At 46.7% G+C, this 27,060-nt stretch overlaps 2 protein-coding genes across 5 annotated transcripts; both read right to left on the bottom strand.

Annotated features, from left to right (window-relative positions):
- Positions 1 to 251: 251 nt before the first annotated feature.
- Positions 252 to 3,363, bottom strand: LOC123069673 (protein DELETION OF SUV3 SUPPRESSOR 1(I)). The gene is made up of 3 exons (XM_044492595.1): positions 3,162 to 3,363; positions 2,931 to 3,049; positions 252 to 627 (listed from the first exon to the last, which is right to left on the bottom strand). Exons 2-3 carry the CDS (start codon positions 3,025 to 3,027, stop codon positions 494 to 496), a joined length of 231 nt encoding a protein of 76 aa, XP_044348530.1. The 5' UTR covers positions 3,028 to 3,049; positions 3,162 to 3,363; the 3' UTR covers positions 252 to 493.
- Positions 3,364 to 22,275: 18,912 nt separating this feature from the next.
- Positions 22,276 to 23,708, bottom strand: LOC123069671 (uncharacterized). Of its 4 annotated transcripts, none has more exons than XR_006432698.1 (4): positions 23,263 to 23,696; positions 22,652 to 22,723; positions 22,448 to 22,564; positions 22,276 to 22,362 (listed from the first exon to the last, which is right to left on the bottom strand). XR_006432698.1 is itself a non-coding variant. In XM_044492594.1 (4 exons), coding segments are annotated over exons 1-4 (411 nt in total). In that variant the 5' UTR covers positions 23,479 to 23,708; the 3' UTR covers positions 22,276 to 22,361. The 4 variants fall into 4 exon arrangements, 2 of the variants coding, with proteins under 2 accessions (XP_044348529.1, XP_044348528.1); XM_044492594.1 differs by having other exon boundaries at positions 22,652 to 22,728; positions 23,263 to 23,708; XR_006432697.1 differs by having other exon boundaries at positions 22,276 to 22,564; positions 23,263 to 23,695.
- Positions 23,709 to 27,060: the final 3,352 nt, after the last annotated feature.

The following is a 27,060-nucleotide window of genomic DNA, read 5'->3' as shown; positions in this document are numbered from 1 at the left end:
GACAACTGTACAGAGTTCAAAAGGTCTTTTTAGCATCGTACTTCAATATTGGCGGTTATTATAGAGTTCAAATGCCTTTGGCGACTTTGCTTAAGACCTGAAGTTGCTCTTACATTATCATTCTCTTCCGGTGAGAAGTTTGAAGAAGGATATAAAGCAATGGACCGCATTGGATAGAAGATTAAGGATGCCCTGGTTCAATAGACGGCTACCGCAGTGCCGGGACCAGACCATACGGGAATTCCTGCATGTCGACAAACTTCCGGGTAATTGCGATACTGTCTGGTAACTATCACTGTTCCACAAGTTGTGCTGCTCGCAGCCGATAACTACATGCAGTACGGTACAAAGTCTGATACACAGTACTGAAACGAAGATAAGTATCACAGCTTGATATTGCTAGGGAAGTATCGCAGGTTCAGAGAGCAGTGGCCACACAGTGCCTGATCGAAGATAAAGTGTACTACAGCTTTGATATGGATGGGGAAGTAGTTCAGCTCTTCTGAGTGTTGCCTCCCTCCAGCTCTTTCCTCAGCTGCAGTGAGAAATCGTCATTCACGTCGTCGTCATCCCAGTCATCCTCCCATTGCTGGACAGCTTCGTTGCCATCTTCCTTGTCATCCCATTCTGTAAAATACAAGAAAATGGGGTTAACGAGACGCACAATTTCATCACCATACAAGATTCAGCACAATCATGTTACATACAAAAGTACTTCAAGAGATTATGACGACAAAAGTATATGTCTCCACAGACCAGAGTAAAAAGAAATGCTACACGCAAGACCATCTGCGACCAGGAAGCGGAACATACACTCACACAGTAGTCATATCGCAAGCAAACTGAACTGAGGGGCGAAGCTTCAGAAAGTAGCTATCATAACTACCGATAAAAGCTATGCAAATGGAAAGCAGAATTAGCAACACAAAGTATCATACTGTATCCTTGCAAAATTTACCAGTTCAGTTACTGAACACCATAATAATGCAATATAAGTGTATACATTCAGCAAAAGCAAGAAAAGAAACGAAGAAGACCCTAATCATATAGCTCATGATATAACCCACTGTAATATGATTTTACTTGCTGCAGGACAAACGTACTTGACATGCAGCAGTCATAGGTCACACATAAGAATTAAGAATTCATCTATACACATGAAGGACATTGTTTTCAATAAGTCGGTTAGTTGCCACCAGTGGCCAGGCCTACTAGTCTCGGGGGATTTCAGTAGGCAGGCAGCAGGTTTAAGTTTATAATGCATGTTTCATGCGACTTTTAGTGGGCACTAAAGCGTACTTCTATAGTAGCACAAAAATAGATAGCTGACATAAATCTCCGGGAGACAGGACTAACGTTTTCCACCTCTCACGCGCTCTTCTTTCTACGATTTAATCTGCTGCACTAAAAATCCAACTTTAACTTGACTCAGGAGACCAACTTACTCCCCCACTTCCCGAACTCATGATAGTGGGCCAGAGACCACCAAATTAGGCTACTTGGAATTACTAGTCAACTGCCAGTCAGATCGAGCCGGCAGCTAGCCCCCACCAATTGGCAATCATGGACTTATCGTCTACTTGTAGAACTAGAAACCTTTAACTTCATCAAAGAATCAGGTATAGCCACAACTTACAAAATAGGTTTTGATATATAACCAAACCTAAATCTCATTACAATGACAAAGCAGTTATCACCCTGTATCTAACCCTCTGGATTCAAATCAAGTTTGAAAATTGACGTAAAGTAGAAAGAGTACTATCCGACTAGAAGACTTCCTCTTGTTAGGATCCAAGAAAACCTTAAAGCACTATCTCCTCCAAACGTCTTCTTCCCATTTAAAAAAGAAAATTGCCATTGAACTGTTATTTGTGCCTTATACATGCTTCTAGACCCTATGAGGCCAGCATAGGGCCAGGCACAAACAAGTTGTGCACCAGCGCAAGAATGACCACGGACAGCAAAGGAGAAAAAGGACAAAGGTTTAGATAGATCATACAGTTTGCAGATATGTATGTTGACACATTTCATGGTATCATGTAGTTTCGCATTGTCCATCTACATGGATAGCATGTCTGCAAATGCTATTTCTGGACATTGACATGGCAAGGTAACTTATCAGACCAACACTTAGCCTCTCGAACACTCAATACAGCACATACCGATATGCTAATTGATGAAACAATCAAACAACAATGGGTTTATATTCTACTCCCTCCGTCCCAAAATAAGTGACTCGATTTTGTACTAACTTTGTACTAGAGCTAGTACAATGTTGAGTCACTTATTTTGAGAGGGAGGGAGTATTACCCTTCCAATCTACATGGACTGATCATTCCAATTGTGCAGTTTTAGGCAGTCATGTCAACACTGGAGAAACAGGGATTGAAGATCAATGTTCCCAAGGGAGAAGATGTGCAACACCTAGTTGTGTGTGCCTGATATTTAATCTAGAAGAAATAATCATGAAGATAAATACACCCAAATCAGACCATCTGTTCTACGCTTAACTAAGAGAAAAGTAGTAACAACTACTGATAAACATGTACAAACAATATCAAAAATAACCTATTCCACCAAGCTAATTATTCAGGAAGCAGTAGTGAATGAAGATTATAAATGACATCAGGTGGCTACTGAAAGCACACGTTATACTGCCTGAGGTCTCACGCTTGGTAAAATCCGCATCGGAAACAATCCAGTTGCAACCAATTTGCCCATAATTTTAGGCGAATCTCCTAAAACCGATCTTGAAAGTAAGCTTGAGATGACCGACATATCCATCGCACATACCTTGTCCGGATCAACCCAAACCTAATCGACCAAATCGACATCACGACGCCAACAAGCTATGTTGAACTGACCGTGTTTGCCTAGATACAGCAACAGTGCTGCGGCGAGAGGGGGGAGCGGGGTGTGCTTGCACATACCTTGGTCGATCTCGAACTCCTCGAACTCGTCGTCGTCCTCGAGGAGATCCATCTTGGCGGCTTCCGCCTTCGCGTCCGCCGGTGCTGCCGCCGCCATCGATGCTGGTTCTAGTATCTAGCTGCGACGCGGCCGAGTAGATCAGAGGGTTAGCAGAGAGATCCGGATAAGTTCGTGCGCGCGTGCGTGCCGGGGATTGTGGGGGAGGACGAGGGATCAAGACCGCCACCTACCTGATTCGCGTGGAGAAGAAGAAAGGGGGAACCCTAGACCTGGGGGCGGCTGCTCGTGGGGAGAGATGCCAGCCTGATAGGGTCGAAAGTTAAAACAGAGGCTCCAGCCTCCAGCAGCTTCTCGGCCTATTGTTCGGGTCCGGGTCCGCTTGTCTGCGGCTTCACCGACTGAAGTGACTCTACCACTACCTTGCGAGGGGATTTTTGATCTACGGGTGTATATACGTACATCTTAGATGAAAAAAAATTGAAATGTTTTCAAAATAAACTTGACCTTTCATTGCACTTGTGAAAAAATCCACAAAAAGAAAAGAACCCTTTGACTGCTTTTCGAACAAACAAATTTTCAGCCAAAATAGTATGAATAGTGACCTGAAATAGCAAATAATTATTCTTTTGCCCTAAAGTGAACGCTGGTTTGATTTAACCAAAATTTAGGCCTCCGTGAAAGGAAAACGAAATTTAGGCCATGAAAAGAAGGCCTATAAATTCAGTTGTGATAGCCAACTCTTATGCTTATGAAATCGCTGCCTTCCATGGATCACGGGATTCAAGCCTCTAGTCATATACTAGCTTTACCCGCGCCGCGACACGCCGCGCCCCGTCGATAAATGATGTTAATAAGTGGTTTTTTTCTTGTATGCAATAAATAGAACTTTGGTCCATTCAATCAAAGTAATAGAACTGTGTTGATAAGGTTGTATTGTCAAAAAGTACATTCATTGTCACCATGTGGTGCATCTTAGGCAAACAGGAAGTACACGTTGACACTTTTATAATAGGACATTTAGTTCTTACCTACATCATTCCACCTTTATTTCTGGTCTAATGTGCAAGAAAATTCAACAACACTAAATTGCACGTGCCATCCTGACTTCTTTCAACTTTTGAACTAAATGTGGGAAAAGGAATAAGTATTTCAATAGCAAACGCAAATTTTTCTGTGTGTGTTTTGGCGTGGTATATTGTCACCGTAGACGATGTTGGTGGCACTACTGGATCAAAGTATGCATTATTCCTTGGATTCAACATATTTTATCTCAAACTATATGCTCAAGTCTGCACACACATATTTTGCCCCGCTGCATCATAAATAAAATTGTACTGTATATGATTTTAGAAAAAATAATGTTTACAAATGTTATTTCAATAAAGCAAGCAACCACAAAATCAAGAACATACTAAAAGTGTTGCAATTCTATTATATGAGAGTTCAATACTTAGTAAACCAGATCCATGAATGTTTACAACAATATCTGATTTTGGGGGGGAAAGTTGTGTTTAGAAGCCACATGTCATATGAAGTTATTTAAAGAATAGTTGTCCTCAATAAGAGGACTGGAAGCAAAAGAAAAAGTAGTACATATTAGAAAACCAGGTGTGGCACTGAGAGGAGTGTCACATCTAAGATGATTCCTTGCGCTCCGAGAAACTGAAAGTAAAAAAATTGCCACCCAATTGGGAAATTGTTCACTAACTGAAGCAAAATGTTCTCTTACTGCTGAAAGAAGGAACATCAGTTAAACTTCTTACAACCCATACATATTTGTGCGTTAAGAAAGATAAATGCTCTAATTTATTTTTCAAAATTGGCAAGTTCTATCAAATATAAGATATGTATTAAAAAAATCACCACTAAAATAATGGGTAGAGTTTTACATACAAATTGGATAGATCAACACCGAAGGTAAATAACATGCCACGCGAAGAAATAGGCATGGAGACTACCCAAACAGCTAACACTTGTGCTTTCAGCCATCCATGTCATGCTAGCTTAAACCGCCTTACTTGACTTTTTCCCCATATTTTTCAGCTATCAACCCAATCTTGTTCTTTGTGCAGAACACACACTGCTATGAGGTCTAGTGGTAGGATTGACTATCCTGGAGCGCTCCCGGGATGTGCATGTTCTTTCTGCAAACTAAACAGCCATATGAAGCAGAACTGCCAATTAAAAATCACATTTTCAGTGCTAGATCACGAAGGATAGTAGAAACAATCAATGCACCATAAAGTGGTGTGGTTTTGTACAGAAGTTTTGCAATCTATTGTAAATTGTTATTTACAACAACTACCTGTATGCAATCGTCGCAGAGAATACACTATAGAAAATGTTAAAATATAGGAGGTCAGACCATGGCCGACAGCACAAAAGCATGAGTGTCTTGTTCTATACATATAACTATGCTACATATAACTATTTTTTCAAGTACAGGGGCAATATATATTCCTTGGGAGAACACGAAATTGTAGAACTTGATGCATACACCTGCATATATAACGCTGCCCATTTTGCATAATTCTCTGCCATCAGTCGTTCTTCTTCATATATGATTATGCAATTCTCTTCGCTTTTAGTAGGCGATCGAATATCATGGTCCAAGCAAAGGCCAGGTATGGTCAACAAATGAGGCCGCCAATGCTCATTGTTATAATCTCCGTCTTCTCCATATATGCAAAACGCTCACTCATTGTATCAGCAAAAACAACAACTTAATTGGCAGAAAGATTGCCTATATATTACAATTGCTACTCATCTTAATTTGAAAATCAAATATCTCTGAAGCACAATTTACTTCCGAGAAATGCCTGAGAAACTATATCTTTCTTGAGATGAATATGTTTAAGCCTATTTTATGGAATGCAGAAGCAAAGTTTATCCAGGAAAGTCACACAATATATTTCAACTAGTAGCAGTTGTCTCTTTATGTGTGAATGCCCTGAGGTTTTTGCAAATATCTTCAGTTTTTACAATCAAAAAAATTAAGAAGAAGACCATGTATACTGAACAGGATCTTACTTCTGGTGGTGCAGCACACAACATGGAAAAGCAGTGGTGCTTCCTTTCTGGGTTAGATATTTGACAAACACGTGGCCTTTCCAGAAGATAAGTCCTCATGAAAATCTTCCATTGCAGAATCAAGAAAGGTAAGATGTAGAGCAGAAGTCCTTTGAAGATAATAAACATAGTGAAGTTGTGTAACTCAATTAATAGACATCCAAGAAGTAAAGGACGATGCATCACATTTAGGCTCATTACCTCAAATTATTATTCCTAACTATTTTTCCATTGCCAAATGCCTCAATATCAGGATTTGGCTGTGTCAGATGAGTAGCATGTCAGAAACTCACGTCCGATGTGTTTGTTCTACCAACAAAAGAAGGGTGCAAAGTTCCACTGAGAAACACGCCTCTAGGATTTGTTGTTGCACTGACCTTCCCTCAGCTTGAGGTTTACCGCCCATAAAAGCAAGATACTGCATAAGACTTTTAGTGCTTTCTGTCTTGCCAGCTAATATTGGTTGGCTGATACAATCACTGATCATAAGCCTGGGCAAAATAAACATACACTACTAGGGAAAACCTTATACATAAAATGTTACCAGTAGCGCTTGTTAAAATTAGGCGCTACTGCTACTTAGCAGTAGCGCGTCTGCTAGAATGGCGCTACTGTTACACGCTTAGTAGTAGCGCGGCAGGAACAGAACGCGCTACTACTATAATTGCCACACCGTTCCCGATGTGCTAGGTATAGTAGTAGCGCCCTTCTATGAACAACGCTACTACTACGGATTTTAGCTGCAGCACGTTTTGCCTCCCCACGCTACTGTTAAAGCTATTTTCACCTAACCCCCCGCGCGGCCTGATTCCCTCTCCTCTGCTTCCTCCCCCAATTCTCCTCTACTATTCCTCGTCACCTCCGCCTCGCCGCCGTCTCCCCCGACCCCGCCTCACCGCCGTCTCCCCCGACCCCGTGTCGCCGCCGTCTCCCCCGACCCCGCCTCGCCGCCGTCTCCCTCGACCCGCCTCACCGCCGTCTCCCCCGACCCCGCCTTGCCGCTGTCTCCCCTCACCCCGCCTCGCCGCGCCTCGGTGCCGCTGTCTCCCCCGACCCCATCTCTCTCCCCACCCTCTGTAAGCACTCTCCCCTTCCGATCCCTCTTCTCTGCTTAGTATGAACCCTAGCTATTTAGTGCTAGTTAGTATGAACCCTAGGCTATTTTTAGTGCTAGTTAGTTAATTACTTATATGGTAATTAGGGCAGTAGTTCCTAGGTACTAATTAGTTAGTAAGAACTAGGTACTAATTAGGTATTAGTTTGTTTTTATTTATAGTAAGTTCATTTTTAGTAAGAACTAATTGAATTAATAGAACTCGTTAGTAAGAACTTGTTGCTATTTTTTAGTTAAAGCAATTTTTCCTGCATCGACGTCGACGATGCCTATCCCGTATCCTCGTCGTCGAGTCGGCGGAGGACGACACCTACTTGACCAGACGGGCCATGTCCGGGACTAGGCTCCGCCGGGGTGGTACTGGGAGGCGCTACCTATCGGGGGGCGCAGGTTGGTGAGGAGCCAGCCTGTCGTTGACTCGAACCTTCTTTGGTGGCGGTCGCGTGGGCCAGTGACGGTCCAGAGGCTCGGGGACCCTGCGGAGGTGGTGCGTCACCGTGTCAGTGAGGAGGACGCGCACGTCTGTCGCTACTTGTTTGTGTTGGAGCACATGTTCTCCAATACCTGGCAAGTTCTCCAGGGATCTCACTGGAGCTATGATCCCGTGATGGTTCCTTCTCTGTAGGTGTCCACCGCCCGCGCCGATACCCGTCGTGTGCTAGGGTTTTAGTTGTATTAGTGATGTTATATGTATGACACTATTTGGGATGTATTAGTGATAATATTCGACGATGTACGGACGCATGAGATGATTTGCTTTTGCTTATTGAATGCATGCTAATTTGAGTCCTATAAGATATTTTGAAATGTATATCTTGTGTTGCTCAAATAGGATATGTGCTTGCCCAAGTGGCCGGTCATGTTTGCAGGTTACACCTCCGAGTGGCCTATGTTTTGCCGGAGTGTTGATTCATTTCCGTTCCGGCAAATTTCAGGCGCTCGATATGTCCTATTTTAGCAAAGGTCATGCCGGATTTTTCCGTGAATTTTGGCATGACTTGTGCCAGAATATGTAGGAAATATCGAGTGCCCCGAATTTGTGTGTTGAGTATCCTGGTAGTTGTCTTCGATCGATTTTCAATTAATGTTTTAACAATGAACATAGGAAATGTCTGACGACGAAAAGGATTTCGCACTGCTAGAAAAAGGGCTATAGATGGGATTGACACTAATGGCGCACCAGACAAGTGGTGCGCCATTAGTATATACTAATGGCGCACCACCTTCTGATGCGCCATTAGAGTTGAAACTACTAATGGCGCACCATGACCACGGTGCGCCATTAGTATCAAATTTTTTTTGAACTAGTGCGCCTGTCCAAACATACTAATGGCGCATCCATAGGAAGTGCAAAACTACTAATGGCGCACTCACACGCGGTGCGCCATTACTAGTTTAAACTAGTAATGGCGCGCCGTGGTGGAGTGCGCCATTAGTATGTTTTTTTTTGCAAAACTACTAATGGCGCACCACCAGGGGGTGCGCCATTAGTAACCTGGATTACTAATGGCGCATTTGTGGTTGGTGCGCCATTAGTAAGTGGGCAGCAACAAGATATTTTGGACAGCCTCTCCTCCCACACTCACTTTCTCCCCACTTCATTCTCTCCACCGCCTCCTCCTTGTCTCGGGCGCCTCCTCTTTTTCACCTCATTTCCACCATAGATTCATTCAAATTAAGTGGTTAAGTTACCTTGTTTTGCTAGGTAAGTAAGGGGGGAAGCTATATTTATGTTGTTCTCCCTACAATAATGTGCACATGCACTTTTTATGGCCTAGCTAGATCTATGTATGTTCGTGGTGTTGCATATGTTTGTGGTGTTGCATATGTGTTTGTGTTTGGAGGTGTACCGGTATTTGAAATGCGATAGTTGCCAATATTTTGCCGGAATGTTGATTCATTTCCGTTTCGGCGAGAATTTTGGCATTAAGCATTCTTTTTGGTCCTATTTTTAGGGAAAGTCATGCCAAATTTTTTCTTGGTTCTAAAATATCGTTTTGCTCTACCCCGCAGGCGACCATGGTCCGCACGATGACCGAAGGCATCGTGAATAGGTTTTTGAGGTCCGCGAAGGCCGAGATGCTTCAAAAGAACGAGACGGAGATAAGATGTCCGTGTCGAAGATGCAAGCTGAATAGCCTTATTGCGGACCCGGATCCCGGCAGGTGCGGGACCACCTGCTCTTGCGTGGTTTCATGGATGGCTATTGGTGGCAAGGTGATGAAGATGACTAAGAAGTCGTCCATGGAAGCCGGGCAAGAAATGAGGAAGGGCAGCAAGACAACCACCGCGGCTCGGGCGGGCGAGAAGACGAAGAATCCCCAGGAGATGATCACGACGGTGATGCTGTACACAGTCATCATGTAGAAGATGCAGGACATGATGATGATGCCGGCGGAGCAGACGACGCTGGACCATCAATGGGCTGGGTGCAGGACCCTCATATTCAAGAGTTGCTTCTCAAGCAAACGGATAACGCAAGAGCTGCCGCCCGAGAAAAAGCCAAGATGGATCAACTTGAGTTAGACGCGGTTACTCCATTGTATGAAGGATGCAGGCCCGAGGATACCCGCCTGAAAGTAACGCTCATGGCTCTAGAGATGAAGGTAAAACACAAAATGACCGATGCATGCTTCGACGAGAACATGTCATTCTGGCACGAACATCTTCCCAAGGGGAACAAGTGCCCGACCAGTTTGGAGGAGGCGAAGAAAATCGTGTGTCCTCTGGATTTACCGCACGTGAAATACCATGTGTGCATGAACAATTGCATCATTTATCGGGACGAGCACGCGGAGTCTACCATATGTCCGGTGTGCGATGTCACTCGATACAAGAAGAGGAAGAAAGCTCGTCGAAAAGTGGTGTGGTACTTTCCGATCACTCCTCGTCTGCAGCGGTATTTCGCGGACCCTAAGGTAGCAAAGCTCCTGCGTTGGCACGCGGATAGGGAGGAGAAGAAGCGAGAAGATGACGCAAATGATCCGGAGATAGATAAAAAAGACAAGATGCCGAGTCACCCTAAGGATGCGAGCCAGTGGCAAGCGTTGAACTTCGAATACCCAGAATTTGGGAACGATCCAAGGAACATCGTGCTGGGCGCGAGCACCGATGAAGTCAATCCGTTTGGCAGCCAGAGAAGCACACATAGCACCTGGCCTGTGTTTGTGTGGATGTACAACCTTCCCCCCTGGTTGCGCATGAAGAGGAAGTACATTCACATGAGTATGCTAATTGAAGGGCCGAAACAACCAGGGAACGACATCAATCTGTATCTGGGGCTGCTGAAAGAGGAGCTTGGCACGCTGTGGAAAACGCCAGCCAATACGTGGGACGCCGCAGAGAAAGAATATTTCCCTATGAGAGCCGCACTGCTCACGACGGTGCACGACTATCTCGGTTACGGATATCTTGCGGGGCAGGTAGTCCACGGATTTTCTGGATGCGTAAGGTGCATGGATGACACAACGTATCGCCAGCTAGATAGAGATCCCGGGTCTTCGAAAACCGTGTTCATGGGACATCGAAGGTGGCTTCGCGACGATGACCCGTGGAGGAAACGCAAGGATCTGTTCGATGGTGAAACCGAACCCCGAAAACGCCCATGTACGAGGACCGGCGAGGAAATAGACAAGCTGTTGAAAAATTGGAAAGACTGCCCACTGCCGGGAAAGAAGCAAAAGGCGCCAGAGCCGGGAAAGAAGCGAAAGGCGCCAGAGCCGCTGCTGAAGGTATGGAAAACGAGGTCTGTTTTCTGGGACTTGTCGTACTGGAAGATCCACCGTGTGCCTCACAGCCTTGATGTCATGCATATCACGAAGAACGTGTGCGAGAGTCTGCTTGGTACCCTGCTCAACATGCCAGAGAAGAGCAAAGATGGGCCGAAAGCAAGGGCAGACTTGAAATCAATGGGCATCAGGCAGGAGCTTCACGCTATATATGATGATGATGATGATGATGATGATGATGATGATGATGATGATGATGATGATGAGGCGAAGCAGGACACAGAAAGTCGTCGCAAAGGCAAAAAGGCCAAGAAGACCGGAAATGACTACCCTCCCGCGTGCTTCACTGTAAGTCAGGAGGAGATCGATCAGTTTTTCACCTGCCTCCTAGGAGTAAAACTTCCTTACGGTTACGCGGGGAAGATAAGCAGATACCTAGACCCAGCGAAGCAGAAGTTCAGCGGGATGAAGTCTCACGACTGTCACGTGCTGATGACGCAGATACTTCCAGTTGCAATCCGTGGGATCATGGATGTGCACGTCCGTGAAACGCTATTTGGCCTATGCAACTTCTTCGACGTCATCTCTCGGAAGTCGATTGGCGTGAGGCAACTCAGAAGGCTACAGGAAGAGATCGTGGTGATACTATGCGAGCTTGAGATGTACTTCCCGCCCGCATTCTTCGACGTTATGGTGCATCTGCTGGTCCATATAGTGGAGGATATCATCCAACTCGGGCCGACGTTCCTGCACAGCATGATGCCGTTCGAAAGGATGAATGGTGTCATCAAAGGATACGTTCGCAACATGTCACGTCCAGAAGAAAACATAGCCAGGGGCTTTCTGACCGAAGAGTGCATCTCCTACTGCACGAATTATCTAGGCATCGAGAACCCCGTTGGTCTGCCCGTCAACAGGCACCTCGGCAGGCTCGCTGGATGGGGTCACCGTGAGGGTCGCCGCGAAATGCATGTCGACTTCGAGGGTCGACTCGCCGACTTTGAAAGAGCAAACCTAGTCGCGCTACAACACATAGACGTGGTCGATCCTTGGGTGGTAGAGCACAAAACCTTTATTAAGAAGACGTACAATGACCGAGGCCAACAGAGGACGGACGGAGATATACTCAAAGAGCACAACTCATGTTTCACGCGTTGGTTCAAGCAGAAGCTTCTGTCGTACCCTTTACATGAGGATTCTTCCGCGGAAGAACAACTCATATTCGCCTTGTCACAGGGTGCCGAGCACAACCTGATGACCTATGAGGCGTACGATATCAACGGCTACACATTCTACACCGAGGCCAAGGACATGAAGAGCGATGGTTATCAGAACTCCGGGGTAACGATGGAATCCTACACTGGTAACGACAAGGACAGATACTACGGAAGGATCGAGGAGATCTGGGAGCTGAGCTACGCTGGAGAGAAGGTCCCGATGTTCCGTGTCAGATGGGCCAAGAACGTCATAAAAGAAGACCGGTATTTCACCATCATGGTTATACCCGAAGCCAAATCCAAGACCGCGGGCGCAAACGTCACCGCGAAAAATGAGCCATGGGTACTGGCTTCCCAAGTGGACCAATGCTTCTTCATTACCGACCCGCCAAAGCCCAGTCGTGTTGTCGTGAGGAGAGGCAAAAGGAAGATCATCGGAATGGATGGAGTAGCCAATGAGCAAGACTTCGACAAGTACGGCTACCTGAGGATCGAACATGACGACGATGATGAAGTAGCAGCATACACCACAAGAAGCAGGACCACCCTACCTAAAGGACGTCCGTTCCATAGAAGAACTCCATTTGCGAAAAAGAAGGGCAAGAAGATTGTGAACAGATAGCTAGCTAAGATCGATTGTATTTAAATCGTAGACTTCATTTCTCGATTGTATTTCATGGGCACTTTTTGAACTATCATGAATATTTTTTAATTTCATGAACACTCGATCTCGATCCCCCTCCATCTCGATCGCTATCCCACCTCGCCAGATCCGGTCCACCGGCCGCCGCCGCCGACCGCCCGCACCCTCTCGATTCCCCTACTCAACCGCCGCCGCCGACCCCCCGCACCCCTCCCCTACTCAACCGCCGCCGCCGACCCCCCGCACCCCTCCCCTACTCAACCGCCGCCGCCGGCATTACTGTTTGATGATATTTTTTAAAAAAATATTACTGTCTTATAAAAAAAATATTACTGTTATGATTTAAACAAGTTTGAACATATTTAAACACAAATAAGTATCAAACGGCATTTTAAATGCATAAAAAAAATTGTGGAGCCTGGGAATCGAACCCAGGACCTCCTGGTGTGAGAACTAGCTGTTGACCAGTCGAGCTAGTAGAGAAGACTTGATGTGTATCAGGTCAGGTGGTAGATAACTGTTGGCTCGAGCAGAAAAAAAATAAAATACTAATGGCGCACCAGGGTGAGGTGCGCCATTAGCATGTATGTACTTATGGCGCACCGAGGGGTGGTGCGCCATTAGTATTGTGCGCCCCTACTTCGTACCGATCCCCTCTCTCTCCCTCGCCCTCGCCCGCGATCCCCTTCCCCGATCTCCTCTCCCGACGCCACCATCGCCCCGCCCCGACACCACCATCACCCCGCCGCCCTCGACGCCACCGTCGCCCCGCCCGACACCACCGTCACCCCGCCGCCCTCGACGCCACCGTCGCCCCGCCGCCCCAGCGCCGCCACGACACCACCGTCGCCCCGCCGCCCTCGACGCCGCCCCGACGGCACCGTCGCCCCGCCGCCCCAGCGCCGCCCCGACACCACCGTCGCCCCGCCGCCCTCGACGCCGCCCCGACACCACCGTCGCCCCGCCGCCCCGACACCACCGTCCGTCGCCCCGCCGCCCTGAACCAGGGAGCGGAAGTGTGGCCTCCGTCGTCGTAGCAGAAGCAGCGATCCCCATCGCCAGCAGCCCAAGAAAGGTTCCCCTCCCCTCCCTCCCTCCCTCCCTCCCCTACGCCTCCTGTTGCTGTGATTGATTTCGTTGCTGTGATTGATTTCGTTGATAGTTTAGTTCCCGATATCTCTAGTCCGGTAGCTACTCTTTGGATCTCAAGTAAGCCTCGTGTTCTTGCTTGCGGAATCGTTGACATATACTATATGCTGGTCCTTGCTCAAGATTTGTATAGAGGAGAAATTGAAACATACTGTGTTTAAATAAAACATGATATAGTTGGAGCCAGAGCCCTATATGGACCTTACTGGTTCTTGCTGAAGATTTATTGTACTTTCTACTAACGGTATAACTTTTGTGATATGTATTGTTATGTTGGTAAAATAGACAACCTAGATTTACACGCAGGATCTCTAATCCAGAGAGGAGGGAGTATAAGATAGCAAATTTACTTGCAATAAAACAGGGGCTGCTAATTGTAGTTTTGTTTTGGTCTGCAATTGCATATACGGACATTTATTTAATTACCACAAGATCTAAACCAGGATAAGAGCAAAGAGTAATCAGATCTGAACTGAAACTAGCTAGGAGCAGAGCACATTTGTGTAGAAGCAGAGTGCATGAAATATGGGGCTTTTCTGGATGCTGCTGTTCTTGGTAGGATGAACAAGTGGCACCTTGTAGGGTCTTGATTGGTTATGTTGCAAACTGAATATGTAGCTGCTAGGACCCAGTTTCCAATCTAGTCTGTAGTAGTGACATGCTAGTTTAGCACATACTGCTTGTAGTGGGTAGTAGTGGAATGCTATTTTAGATGGTCTATTACTATGTAGGACCTTAATTGGTGGAGTCTCAACGCTGAACTGGGTAGTAGTTAGGAGTCAATTTCTTTAATCCTAGTGTAGCTGCTCTCTTAATACTTGTCTATAGGTTCTTAATTGTTGGTGTCTCAAAAACTGAATATGTTTTCATAGCATAACTTGAGGGATAGTTTGTTTAGTAAAGTGCGAATTTAGCTATCCCTTACTATATAGATGATTGATCTTTGTCAAAAAATGTGTGGATGATTGATAGTACGCTTCATGTTTCTGCACACAGTGCACTCTGTTATGAACTATATGTATGCTGCACTTTCTTCGTCCGAGTGCATCGATGTAGAAGTTTTCCTGCTTGTTGTTGGGAGTGAAAATAAGAACCTCTTCTCCCTGGTTAGCAGTAAATACTGCATGGGCAATGCCTGCTGTTTTCTCTTCTGAAATTTATGAATGTCAGTGGATCAACATCTATGTGCCATAAATTGCATTTTCCCTTTTTGCTTGTTGAGGAAACATGTTTTCCATTTACTTGTTTGGCTCATGCTGTTCTTGCTAGGATAACAAAATGGTATCATGTAGGCTCCTGATTGCTGGTATCTGAAAACTGAATTTGTAGCAGTCAGAACTCAGTTTCCAATGTGTTGAAGCAGAGCACATTTGTGTTGAAGCAGAGTGCATGAAAGATAATGATTTTGCAGGTACCCCGAGAGGCCCTTGAGTTTGCCGGAATGTCGATTAACTTCCGTTCCGGCAAATTCGGGTACTCCATATGTCCTATTTTCAGCAAAGGTCATGCTGAAATTTTCCATGAATTTTAGCATGACTTTGCTAAAAATAGGACATATGGGGTACTTGTGACTAATGCATGGGTCGGGGTATCGTAGTAGTTAATTAAGTAGGATCAAGTGCCCCGGCGTACTTGTGACTAATGCATGGCTTTTAGGGTGCCTCGGTGTCGATAAAAACCGAAATGATGAAAGCTTAGGCTTTTAGGGTGCCTCGGCGTCGAAAAACCCTCAATGATAAAAGCTTAGATTTTAGGATGCCTCAGTGTCGACAACTCCTAAATGATGAGACCATGATCTTGTTCCTTGACAATAACCAAATTTTTGACCAAACTTTGTTTCTATTTAGAGAGAAACATGGCCCACAACGATGAGGCCGGGGGTTCGGGTGGCAAGGCATTCTGGGAGCTGTCCCAGGAGATGGAGGAACAACCTCACTTGTATGAGGCCGCCGCCTTCCCCACCGATTCTGAGACCACTGATGGTGCCGCCGAGGATGACCCCACTGATGCCACCACTAATGGTGCCGCCGAGGATGCCACCACTGATGATGGCGGCGCACGCACAGATGGCAGCCAACCGAAGAGGCAACGGAAGGACCGGCGCCCGATCGTGCTCCTCACCCTCAAGGAGGAAGTTACTGAAGTGGACTCCAAGGGAAATCCAACGGCGCCCGAACGAATAGTCAAGGGGTACTCGCTTCAGCTCGGGTGCATTGTCCGGAGCACCGCCTCGATCAACACCAAGAACCTGAGGCATCCTGACCGAGGGAATTTGCGCCACCTCCTCTTCACGAAGCTGCACGAACGATACAAGTTCCCCGCTGAATTTGCAAACACAAGCCTCAAAGGGAATAAAGTGAACAATGCTGCCCTCACGAAGATGAGCAAGGCCCTGTCTACTTGGAAAAGCAATGTGAAGAAAATGATCGAGAAAGGTGAGAGTTATCAGAAGATCAAGGAGAAAAATCCTTCGATCACCGAAGATGACTACAACGACTTCAAGATCAATTGCTCGAGCACCGCAAACTCCCAATCAAGTGAGTGGGGGAAACAAATGCAGGAGCTGAACATAGGGGAACACACACTCGGTCCCGGCGGTTACAGAGTGGCGGAGCCTATATGAGACAAGGAGGAGGCGGACCGTGCCGAGCAAGGCCTACCGCCCCTCTTCGATAAATACGGTGACAAGCAGACCAGGAATTTTGTCAGGGCCCGGTACAAGAAGGACCCGAAAACAAAGGAGCTTACCATAGATCCGAAGACCAGGCAGCTTGAGCTTGTTCTGGTAAGGAATACACCCCCGCGTAATTAGCTCCATATGGTTGCATTCTAATTAATGAAGCCAAATTTCTAAATGGTTCACATTCCTTCCGCAGGCGACTGAAAGCAGTAGCGCGGGGTTGACTAAGAGCAACCCTTGGGACACCACTCTAAATAGGGCGCTGAATGTAATGAAGAAGAAGGATAAGCTCAGTAAGCCGACGTCAGCTGGTCGTGTGGCCGGCAAAGGCTTGTCGACAAAATGAGGGTCATACTATACCGCTGGTGTGCGGAAGGAGAAAAAGACCAGCTCGGAAAGCCAGGCGCGAGAGGTTCAAGAACTCAAGGCACAGGTGGCGCGGATTCCGGAGATTGTCCAAGAGCAAGTGGAACAACGACTCGGAGCGACGATCACCGCCATTGTGCCTACCTTGATCTCGGGGTTGAGTGCGTGGATTGCGGACGGCCAACAGGGGCCGCCCCCAATTCCTAGCTTCACGGCCAGCAACTCGCATAGTGCGATGGCGGGGCCATTGGTGCCTCCGGCGGAGGCGGCATTGGTGTCTCCGACGCCGGCATGGGAGCTTAATGCACCCGGGTGTACGCCGGCCGGCACCTCTGCCGCAAGCGGCCCCTCCGACAACTGCACGCCCGCCGTTGGCGGTGCGTCGACATTAGCCGAGCTCGACACCATCATCACGGTAACTAATTAAGCCTTTCTCGACCGATGACTTTATCTCCTTACCTTTGACTGGGCATCCCTGACGCCCTACATGTTTTCGCAGGGCGCCGCCGACGTTCCGTGCACTCTCCTCCATTTCGTGAACAACGAGTTGGTCGATATCGCCAAGGGCAAAATCGTTCAACCGGGCAACCCCTTGTTCCACGGTACCCAGATGCCACCCAACTTATTTAGGGTTCAACTGGTTCGGGTGCTGCCAGGCTGCGACAACTTGTTACCTCCGATTCGACCCGTCAGGGCCGACGATGATGACGTGATGACCCTCAGCGCCTGCCTGAGCTGGCACCTGCTTTGGCAGAAGAGCCAGATTCGTTTGGGGGCGGGGGACACCACCCCAAAGACAACACCGCCAGTCATGTCGGCGCCAAGTCGGCCCCATGGCAAGTCCGCCGCAACGATGCCGGACATCCCTATGCCACTGGATCCAAACATGCATATGGCACAAGATCAGAACGACGACGACGACGACGATGATACATTTGGCAACGTCGATCAGTACTTTGCCGATCATGGGTACGATGGCGACTTCATGGGGCCTCCTCAAGAACCAAACCCAACAAAAAACGTGTGGGATCTAGCTGGTACCACGGAGAAGCCAAGTTACAACAGGCGCCGTCTGGCGTTCAGCTCTCAGGAGACGCCTCCAGCTGCCGACTTCATCGAGCCTCAGATAGGCGAGGTGCGAAATATTATCAGCCCCAACACACTCAAGAAGGCGTTCTGTGAGCAGAACTCGGTCCCATTACAGGAGAAGAAGAAGGCATGCAAAAGAAAGACTAAGAAGGATGCGAGCCAGCCGGCACCGAGTACGATCCGTGCTCAGGACGGGCCACCTTCACCGCAGGATATCTCGAGGAGGGTGCATGTGGCTGGTAGGGCGATGCTACCGACAAATATGCTCAATGCTGCAACCGGTGCTATGCGGAGTCTGCATGACAGTGTTCTTTCTTTGGAGAAGCGGCGTCTCAGAGAGAAGGATGTGGCATACCCGGTTTTCGTGGCCAAGGTGCCAGAGGGCAAGGGCTTTGTGGATAACTCCATCGGGCGTACGATCGTCCTGCGTTTTGATGACATCCACGCTATGTTGAACCTTCATCCGCTGCACTACACCTTCGTTCGGCTATTTTCGCTGAGTATGGAGATGCGGATCATTCGCGACAAGACCCCGGACATCGTGATAGTCAACCCCTTCTACATGCGTGCCAAGATCTTGGGCAGCGCTGAGGACCGGCAAGTCGCGAGTTCTTACCTCGAAGGCGTCATTCTGGCAAACCAAGATAAGGATAACTTCCTCGTGCCTTACTTTCCCGAGTAAGTCCTCCCCTCAACCGGCCCGTAACATATGAATTCTTACATTTTGATCGTTTTTCTTTTAACATTCTGTGTTTTCTGCAGTGACACACGTTGCACGCTCATCCTCCTAAGCCCCAAATATTCCATGGCCACGTATTTCGACCCGGACCGTCAGTCGAACGTAGACTACACAAATGTCAAAAAGGTTCTTGATGATGTTCTCCCCGGCTACGCCAAATCTGGAGGCACCTTCACCAAGCCTATTCGTAAGTACGGCAAGCATGTGTTCTCCCACAATACAATATTCTGCTGCGTCAAGCAGCCGCCTGGCGGTCAGAAGGGTGCCTACTACGCCATCCATCACATGCGGGCGATCGTACGGGACCATCATCAACTTCTGCTACCGAGTAAACTCAAAGATTGGGCAAAGAGCGTGTCGGCAATCCAGGACGCGGACCTCCGACAGGAATTCTTTCGCATCTAGTCGGAGTTTGCGAAAATCATCCATCAAGATGTCCTTCGTACCTCGGGGCAGTTCTACCTCAACAATCAACCATCCAACAGTGACATCGACACAATGCTACAAATGCAGGCTGACAACGACCGTTATTTCATGACTCCCACGATAGACGGCGGCTTCATCCATGCTCCGGTCCTTTGAGTCGAGTCGAAAGCAGTGATGCTGTGTCTAGTTCTGAAACATCGATTGGCTCATGTTGTAACTAAACTTTAATGAACTTGTAGTATGTCTCTTTGGTTTCGAGAGTCGTTCAACTTAGATGTAATCAATGCTATTAATGTCTTGCTTTTCTCTTCCGATCGTTCTGTTGCATACTTATATATTGCTTATGTATTGTCTGTGAATTGGTACTAACGTTTCGTTTGGCTAGTGCATAGCGATGCTGACGTATGTTGTGTACAAGGGTAAGATTCCCGGAGTCTACGATGACTGGGAGGAGTGTCGGAGACAGGTTCACCGATTCAGCGGTAACAGTTACAAAGGGTACACCACTAGGGCCGAGGCCGAATCTAGATACGCCCGCTATCTAGCGGGAGAAGGGAGGGAGCATTGGAGGAACCGGATGAAGACGAGTTTCATCGTGATGATGCTCATCGTGATGACCGCAGCTCTTTTCTATGTGATGGTAGTTTAGATGATTGATATCGACTTGTAATGTGAAGACAAACTCGCTACTCGCGGTCTCGAGACTTATAATATAATGTTCTATCTTTGTTCGGTCTTTTTAATTCGGAGACTAATATAATGAATTATATTCAAAGACTAATCTTCTATTGTATTCGATGAATCTTTTGTATATGTGCTGTCTATATTTTGTCAAATTATACATTTTGTAACCTGTGCAAAAAACAGAAAATAAAAAATAAAAAAAACCTAATATTCATACTAATGGCGCATCACATGACAGTGCGCCATTAGTATGACAAAGCATACTGATGGCGCATCACTGGATAGTGCGCCATTAGTATGCCGCGATTACTGATGGCGCATCCCGTTGTAGTGCGCCATTAGTATGCCAAAGCACCTGGGTATACATGGCCCCTGGGAGGCATATTAATGGCGCACCCTGGCCTATACTACCAGATACTAATGGCGCACCAGTGGTGCGCCATTAGTAAAAATTACTAATGGCGTGCTAGTAATGGCGCACCACTGATGCGCCATTAATGGCCAAATTAGGTGCGCCATTAGTAGGAGTTTTTCTAGTAGTGTCGGTATTTGCAAATACTGCAGACGAGCACGGCCTGTGCGACGAAATCTTTCTAGATGATGATAGGCGCTTCAGCATCAAGCTGGACAAACTTCGAAGTGGATACAGTAAGTCACAACGACGAGTCTTTTTTCGTAATTAAGCATGACATTTGCTTCATTTACTTCAACTTATAATTTAAGCATGACATTAAGCATGCCAAGTCTTTTTTTACTATTCTACTAGAGTCTTTTTTTACTATTCTACTAGCGTATCCCCTGCCATGCAAGAGTTTTTGTATTGGATAAGATAGGTTTCAGTCGTATTATGGAGGAAAAAAAAATTTACTTAAAGACGAGCATGGTTATATTTTCAACGTAAAATTACACAATTCAGATGACTACACCTATTTTGGATGCAAAACATGACGAGCAATATGCAAGACTTATACATTTGAGCCTGATATGGTTATCACCTTTGATATTCGTCCGGAAGATGATATTGAAGGTAATACCGACATCTGGGTTGATGTGCAGACACCTCCAGTTATACCATTATGTAAGTTTCTCAACCATATTTATGTATTTGGTATTGTTTATTCAAAAATAGTTGACAACTAATTTGTATTGTCAGCTTATTTCGGTGCAAGCAAACATGACCGTATACTGTGCCGGGGCTGAACTCAACTGCGAGGAGCTCAGTCATTATGTTTCATGGCTTGCGGATCTTGATACTGTCAAGACAAATTTTCTTCCTGCATTTAAAAATGTTAGTACTGAAAACGTGTGACCAATAGTGTTCGTAATGAACTACGGTCACATCTATTTAGGAAGGATGATAAGATTTTTACTATTTATCCTCAGTGCATCTTTTCTATACATTATTTTTGAAGCTAAACTTCATTGCTAAGTAAATTACCATACGATGTTCTTCAACAGGGACTCCCGATGAATGTTGTGCCTTATGGGATCGAGACTAAAGGTACCATGAGTATTATTAGCTTACGACCAAGATATCCTACAGATTACTTTAGTGCATTCAAGATTAGCGACGGATGCTTAATAGTGCAAGACTGGACCAAATATGTGATGGGGGAGCGCAAAGAAGTACTAGGGGCAGCAAGCAGATGCGCTACCCACGATTAGGAGATAGGTTCATCTGCATGATCCAACTTGATCAAGGAGGAGAGCTATACATGTTTTATGTTATTTTATCTAAGAGAGAGCAGCAGGAGTGATTAGCTAGCTAGAAATGAGTTTGAGGATGATGATGTGCTACACTATTACTATTGTTTGATAAAATAAGTTAGTGTTGGTGGTAATGACTATGATGATTATTATTAGCTAGTGTTAGTGATGATTAAATAAATACTGTTGGTGGCAATGACTCCTGCTGCAACATGTGGTACACATCGAAAGTACTACTAGTCCAAACTAGATCAAGTTTGGATTAGTAGTATACTTTTGACATGCATCACATATTGCCTCCACTTGAACCTAATCCACCTTCATTTGACACACTGTTTTGGACATAATGATGTAAACCTCATAACTAGTATTGTACCAATATTTGTACGATGGCGCATAAATACACTAAAAAAAGAATACTAGTAGCGATGGAAAGAAAACACGCTGCCAGTAGTTACATTAGCAGTAGCGTGTGAGTGAACAAACGCTTCAGCTATTTGTCCTAGTAGTAGCGCGTGCGGGCACGCATTACTGCTAAGCAATAGCTGTAGCGCCTTATTAGTAGCGCGCCTACCAGCGCTACTAGTGAGCACAAAACCAGCGCTACTGCTAGGGTTTTCCCTAGTAGTGATAGGGTGTTGTCTTATGATGACTATGCAAAGTATTTCAAACAAATCTTGGATGGGGAGACAAACACAGCTATACACACGACCAGCTCACCAAATTCTGCTCCTTTGTAAATTCCCATCATGTGCTTGTTATTGAGGAGGGGAAGTCTTTGAAATCGATTCACAACTATCAAAATATTCCTACTATAAGTCTGAAAGAACAATTTAATCCATTAGAGAAGCTGCAAGAAGATGAATGGTATCACCAAAAGAAAAGCAAGCAAAATATAGTATCACCACGATTGAGGAGATAGTACAGGAGGAGGTGGTCGGACAAGATCACACAGAAGGTGCTGTAAAAGCTCTTTAAGGGTGGCGACAATTGCCTCTGGCACATCTTTAGGTGCACAGAACCTGCAAAATTCAGAATATTTGTGAGAAGAGGGAAGCATATCTATCTTGTGCGTTACATGAAACTGAATATGACAAATCAAGCCTGACCATAGCTTAAAGGTGATGAACAGATCTTCATGCTTAACCACGCCATCCTCAAATAACTTCTTCAGGGCCAAGCTGATCTAGGCAAAGGTATGGATCTCAGTTTAGTCTGTACACGTTATGGTATATTTTCAAATCAAATCGGACAATATTACAACTCTAGAGAGTTTTTCTCAATGCCTTTTGTTCTTTGTAAAGCTATGGTGCAAGTGATTACTAATAGCTCTCTCTGATTTTGGCATGCTGGAGCACAATCAATATGGCGATATCCTCCTACCTCTACCTATGTCCAAAAATCAAGAAAACATTAAAGATGCAGTTTGTTCTGCCTATGTCCGTTGTAGAATCTACTTAAACTTAGCTAGAAGGTTGAGGGAACAGAAAAAATCGCCTTTTAGAACATTAGATTATCTCTAATTAACAGAGGGGAGTTTCTTCTACAGATTTTCTTCAGCCACAAGGCTGGTCTATTTCAGAAAGAAGAAGAAAACACAACACAATTTTGATCATGTCCCGTTGAAGTGACCCGGTACTCATGTTCAACTCAATAGATGCATATTGATAACAACATCAAGATCAAGAAGGATTCAAGAATCAAGCACAACGGGGTTAACCTTCATAACAGCATAGACAAAGCTGCGGGCAGCATCAGATTTGATGTGTCTGCCTCTCCAGCAACGCTCTCTCCAGCCGCTTGACTCTCTACTTCTGACGGCTCGGCTCAGCAGAGGATGATGGCGGTGATGAAGAAGCACATCACGGTCGCATCTGAGCGGACGGAAAACTGGAAGAGGCCGGCCAAATCTACCCCGCGCACCGGCTGTGGTCATCTCCGCCTCCCCCGCACTGCGTGTGCCGCCGCTCTTCCAGTTGCCGCACGCAGCTCCTCCCCGGAACGACCCCTCGTGGTGATTCGGCGGCCGGGACCCTTCTTATAGGGCGATGCGCTGGGGGGCTAGGGCGGTGGCAAAGCGGCGGGCGGCGGGGATAAGCGGCGGGCAGTGGGCGGTGGAGTATTCGAGAGAGAGGTAGAGAGGTCCAAGGCAACACATCCAATTATAAAAGAGAAAAAAAAAAACCAGCCACCAGGGACACCGCCCGACAGAACGGCCGGTTGACAAGAAACAAAATCGCTGGAAAATTGCTAGATGCCCCAGGAGATGCACATGCCTGTGTCCCCCACTAATTGGCGTGGCATCCTCCCATTGGCCCAAGTTTTACTCATAGAAAAAAGTCAAAAAAACTGGTAAATCAAACCTGGCTAGGTTTAGTATATTTAGAATTTCCGTCCTTATAACAATCTCGTTAAACACACTAATGGCCCACCAATTTATGACTACTCTCACGCGGCCTTTTTAGGCCTTTCGGCCGCGCTTCTTCCTCGGTGCCCTCGGACGCTGCCCTCTTCCCCTTAAGGGAAGGATTCTCTTCCCCTCTATCCTCCTCCACGTCGTCCTCATGGGTGGAAGAGGCATGGGTCTCCTCAGATCGGGTAACCGAGGTCTCCCTTGTTCGGAAGCCCGCCCTGCCCTTCGAAGGCTTTGCCTTCTTGGTGACGACCACGTGCGGATCCTCGGTTAACAGGGTCGTAAGCAGGGGAGTCATCTCCTCCTCGGGCAGTGGCGTCGGGCACAACATTTGCTGCACCTTGGAGATCCACTTCTGCAGAATGCATAAACCAACTGGCCAGCCGAAATCTATGAGGCTCAAAAAAACACGAAAAGTGAAATTGTGCGCTTAGAATTACCTCGGGGGCGTCATGTCTGGCTTCGAAGCCGCGGTCGCTCCCTTCAGGAGGAAACCCGTCCTCGGACGGCTTGAACAACAACGTCCACATCCCGGCCGGGGTGGAGCGGAAGAAGTGTTTGACAGGTACCACGTCCTCGGGCTTGTGCGCCCACATTGGGGTGGCCCGGGCTTGGAGTGGTAGGACACGGCAATGGAGCATGACGTTCGCTACATCCACCAGCTGAAGATTCTTCTTGACTGACTAGAACTCAATCTTCTCGAGCAGTGCCTTCACCTCCGCGGGGTTCTCCCAATCCAAGCCCTTCTTCTTCCAGGATACCGGCTTCTTCGGGAGCCCAACCGAGAACGCCCGGACCTCGGCCTGGCCGGCGGCGAGTGGCTCGGTGATGTAAAACCACTCGCGTTGCCACTCCTTGATGGTCTCTATGAACGTGCCTTTAAACCAGCCGACCTTCTGGTTCTTTCTTATCATAGCGCCTCTGCACTCTGCGAGCTTAGAGCCGCTGGACTTCAGCTTGACGCCGACGATATTCAGCCACAGACCGAAGTATGGCTCGATGCGAAGGAAGGCCTCGCAAACCATAACGAAGGAGGCGAGGTGGAGGATGGAATTTGGGGCTAGATGATGGAAATCTAGCATGTAGTAAAACATGATCTCGCGCATGAAAGGTTGCAGCGGGAACCCCAGGCCTTTGATAAGGTGGGCGACGAAGATGACCCGCTCGCCAGGATTGGGAGCGGGCACCCGCTGGTTCAGGTCTGGCGCATGGGTGCTAACCTCAGTGTGGTGTACCCTGCACTGCGCATCCGTAATGAAGGAGCCGCCCCAGTGCCCCTTAAGGTTGGCGTCAGCCATGGCTGGTGGCGGTGGTGGAGAAGTGATGTAGAGGTAAAGCTAGGTCGGGGATTAGATCTGGGCGCTGGAGCTCAAGAGGCAGTAGGCTGGGAGGAGGGAGAGTGTACTTTTCTCTTCACTCCATTTTGCTCTTATAAAGGTCGATAAAAGGCCAAGAGTCCCTCCAGCCGCGCCATTGAAATTGCCACTACCCGTAAAAGATGCCGTTATGCGTATGGGAGAGACAAAATCTTGATGACATCCCTTAAAAAACGGGCACGATCTCCGTTTAGATGGGATGTGCCAATACGAGGATTGCCTCGGGCCGCGATTTGAGTGAGTAGTAACTGCTCGCCCGGTCATGGGTGGTGCTATTTCGATAAAGTTGTCAGGCTAGGAGTACTATTCACACCTACGTGGCAGGCCTTCGAGGCTAAGTAACCCCACATCACGTGGCACGGGTTCGGTTGGATCCTGGTTGGGGGGGCACCATTCCTTTGAGGAGTGATCTAGGATGGCTTTGGATGAGGGAGAGAATCTCGGAATGGCCAAGAGGAACTCGCGTGTGAAGGAAATATGCCCTAGAGGCAATAATAAAGTTGTTATTTATATTTCCTTATATCATGATAAATTTTTATTATTCATGCAAGAATTGTATTAACCGGAAACTTAATACATGTGTGAATACATAGGCAAACAGAGCGTTCCTAGTATGCCTCTACTTGACTAGCTAGTTAATCAAAGATGGTTAAGTTTCCTAACCATAGATATGTGTTTTCATTTGATGAATGGGATCACATTATTAGAGAATGATGTGATGGACAAGACCCATCCATTAGCTTAGCATAATGATCGTTTAATTTTATTGCTATTGCTTTTTTCATGACTTATACATGTTCCTCTGACTATGAGATTATGCAACTCCCGAATACCGGAGGAACACCTTGTGTGCTATCAAACGTCACAACATAACTGGGTGATCATAAAGATGCTCTACAGGTGTCTCTGAAGGTATTTGTTGGGTTGGCATAGATCAAGATTAGGATTTGTCACTCCGTGTATCAGAGAGGTATCTCTGGGCCCTCTCGGTAATGCTCATCACTATAAGCCTTGCAAGCAATGTGACTAATGAGTTAGTTATAGGATGATGCATTACGGAACGAGTAAAGAGACTTGCCAGTAACGAGATTGAACTAGGTATGATAATACCAACGATCGAATCTCGGGCAGGTAACATACCGATGAAAAAGGGAACAACGTATGTTCTTATGTGGTTTGAACGATAAAGATCTTCGTAGAATATGTAGGAGCCAATATGAGCATCCAGGCTCTGCTATTGGTTATTGACCGGAGATGTGCTTCGGTCATGTCTACATAGTTCTCGAACCCGTAGGGTCCGCACGCTTAACGTTCGATGATGATTTGTATTATGAGTTATGTGATTTGATGTACCGAAGTTCGTTCGGAGTCCCAATGAGATCACGGACATGACGAGGAGTCTCGAAATGGTCGAGACATAAAGATTGATATATTGGAAGGTTATGTTTGGACACCGAAAGGGTTACGAAAGGTTTTGGACATTTTCCGGAGTACCGGGAGGTTACCAGAACCCCCCGGGGAGTTAATGGGCCTTCATGGGCCCTAGTGGAGAGAGGAGGCGGCGGCCAGGTGGAGGCGCGCGCCCCCCAAGCCCAAACTGAATTGGACTAGGGTTGGGGGGCGGCCCCCCTTTCCTTCTCTCCTCCTCCTCCTTGCCTCCTTCTCCTAGTGGGAATAGGAAAGGGGGGGGGCGAATCCTACTTAGACCGGGAGTCCAAGTAGGACTCCC

This window comes from Triticum aestivum, chromosome 3B (assembly GCF_018294505.1).
Source record: "Triticum aestivum cultivar Chinese Spring chromosome 3B, IWGSC CS RefSeq v2.1, whole genome shotgun sequence".
Classification (NCBI taxonomy): Eukaryota; Viridiplantae; Streptophyta; class Magnoliopsida; order Poales; family Poaceae; genus Triticum; species Triticum aestivum.
Note: the sequence above shows the minus strand (reverse complement) of the source record. Positions and strands in the feature narration are given on the sequence as shown.

Bases quoted from the DNA above. Each gene is read 5' to 3' on its own strand.
- LOC123069671 (XM_044492593.1), bottom strand. From the start codon at position 23,478: ATGACCACAGCCGGTGCGCGGGGTAGATTTGGCCGGCCTCTTCCAGTT. The intron at 22,729-23,262 runs GTTAACCCCGTT...ACCTTTGCCTAG, and splicing joins TTGTCTATGCTGTTATGAAG to ATCAGCTTGGCCCTGAAGAA. The intron at 22,565-22,651 runs GTCAGGCTTGAT...TGAATTTTGCAG, and splicing joins TTCATCACCTTTAAGCTATG to GTTCTGTGCACCTAAAGATG.
- LOC123069673 (XM_044492595.1), bottom strand. From the start codon at position 3,027: ATGGCGGCGGCAGCACCGGCGGACGCGAAGGCGGAAGCCGCCAAGATG. The intron at 628-2,930 runs GTATGTGCAAGC...TGTATTTTACAG, and splicing joins GGAGTTCGAGATCGACCAAG to AATGGGATGACAAGGAAGAT.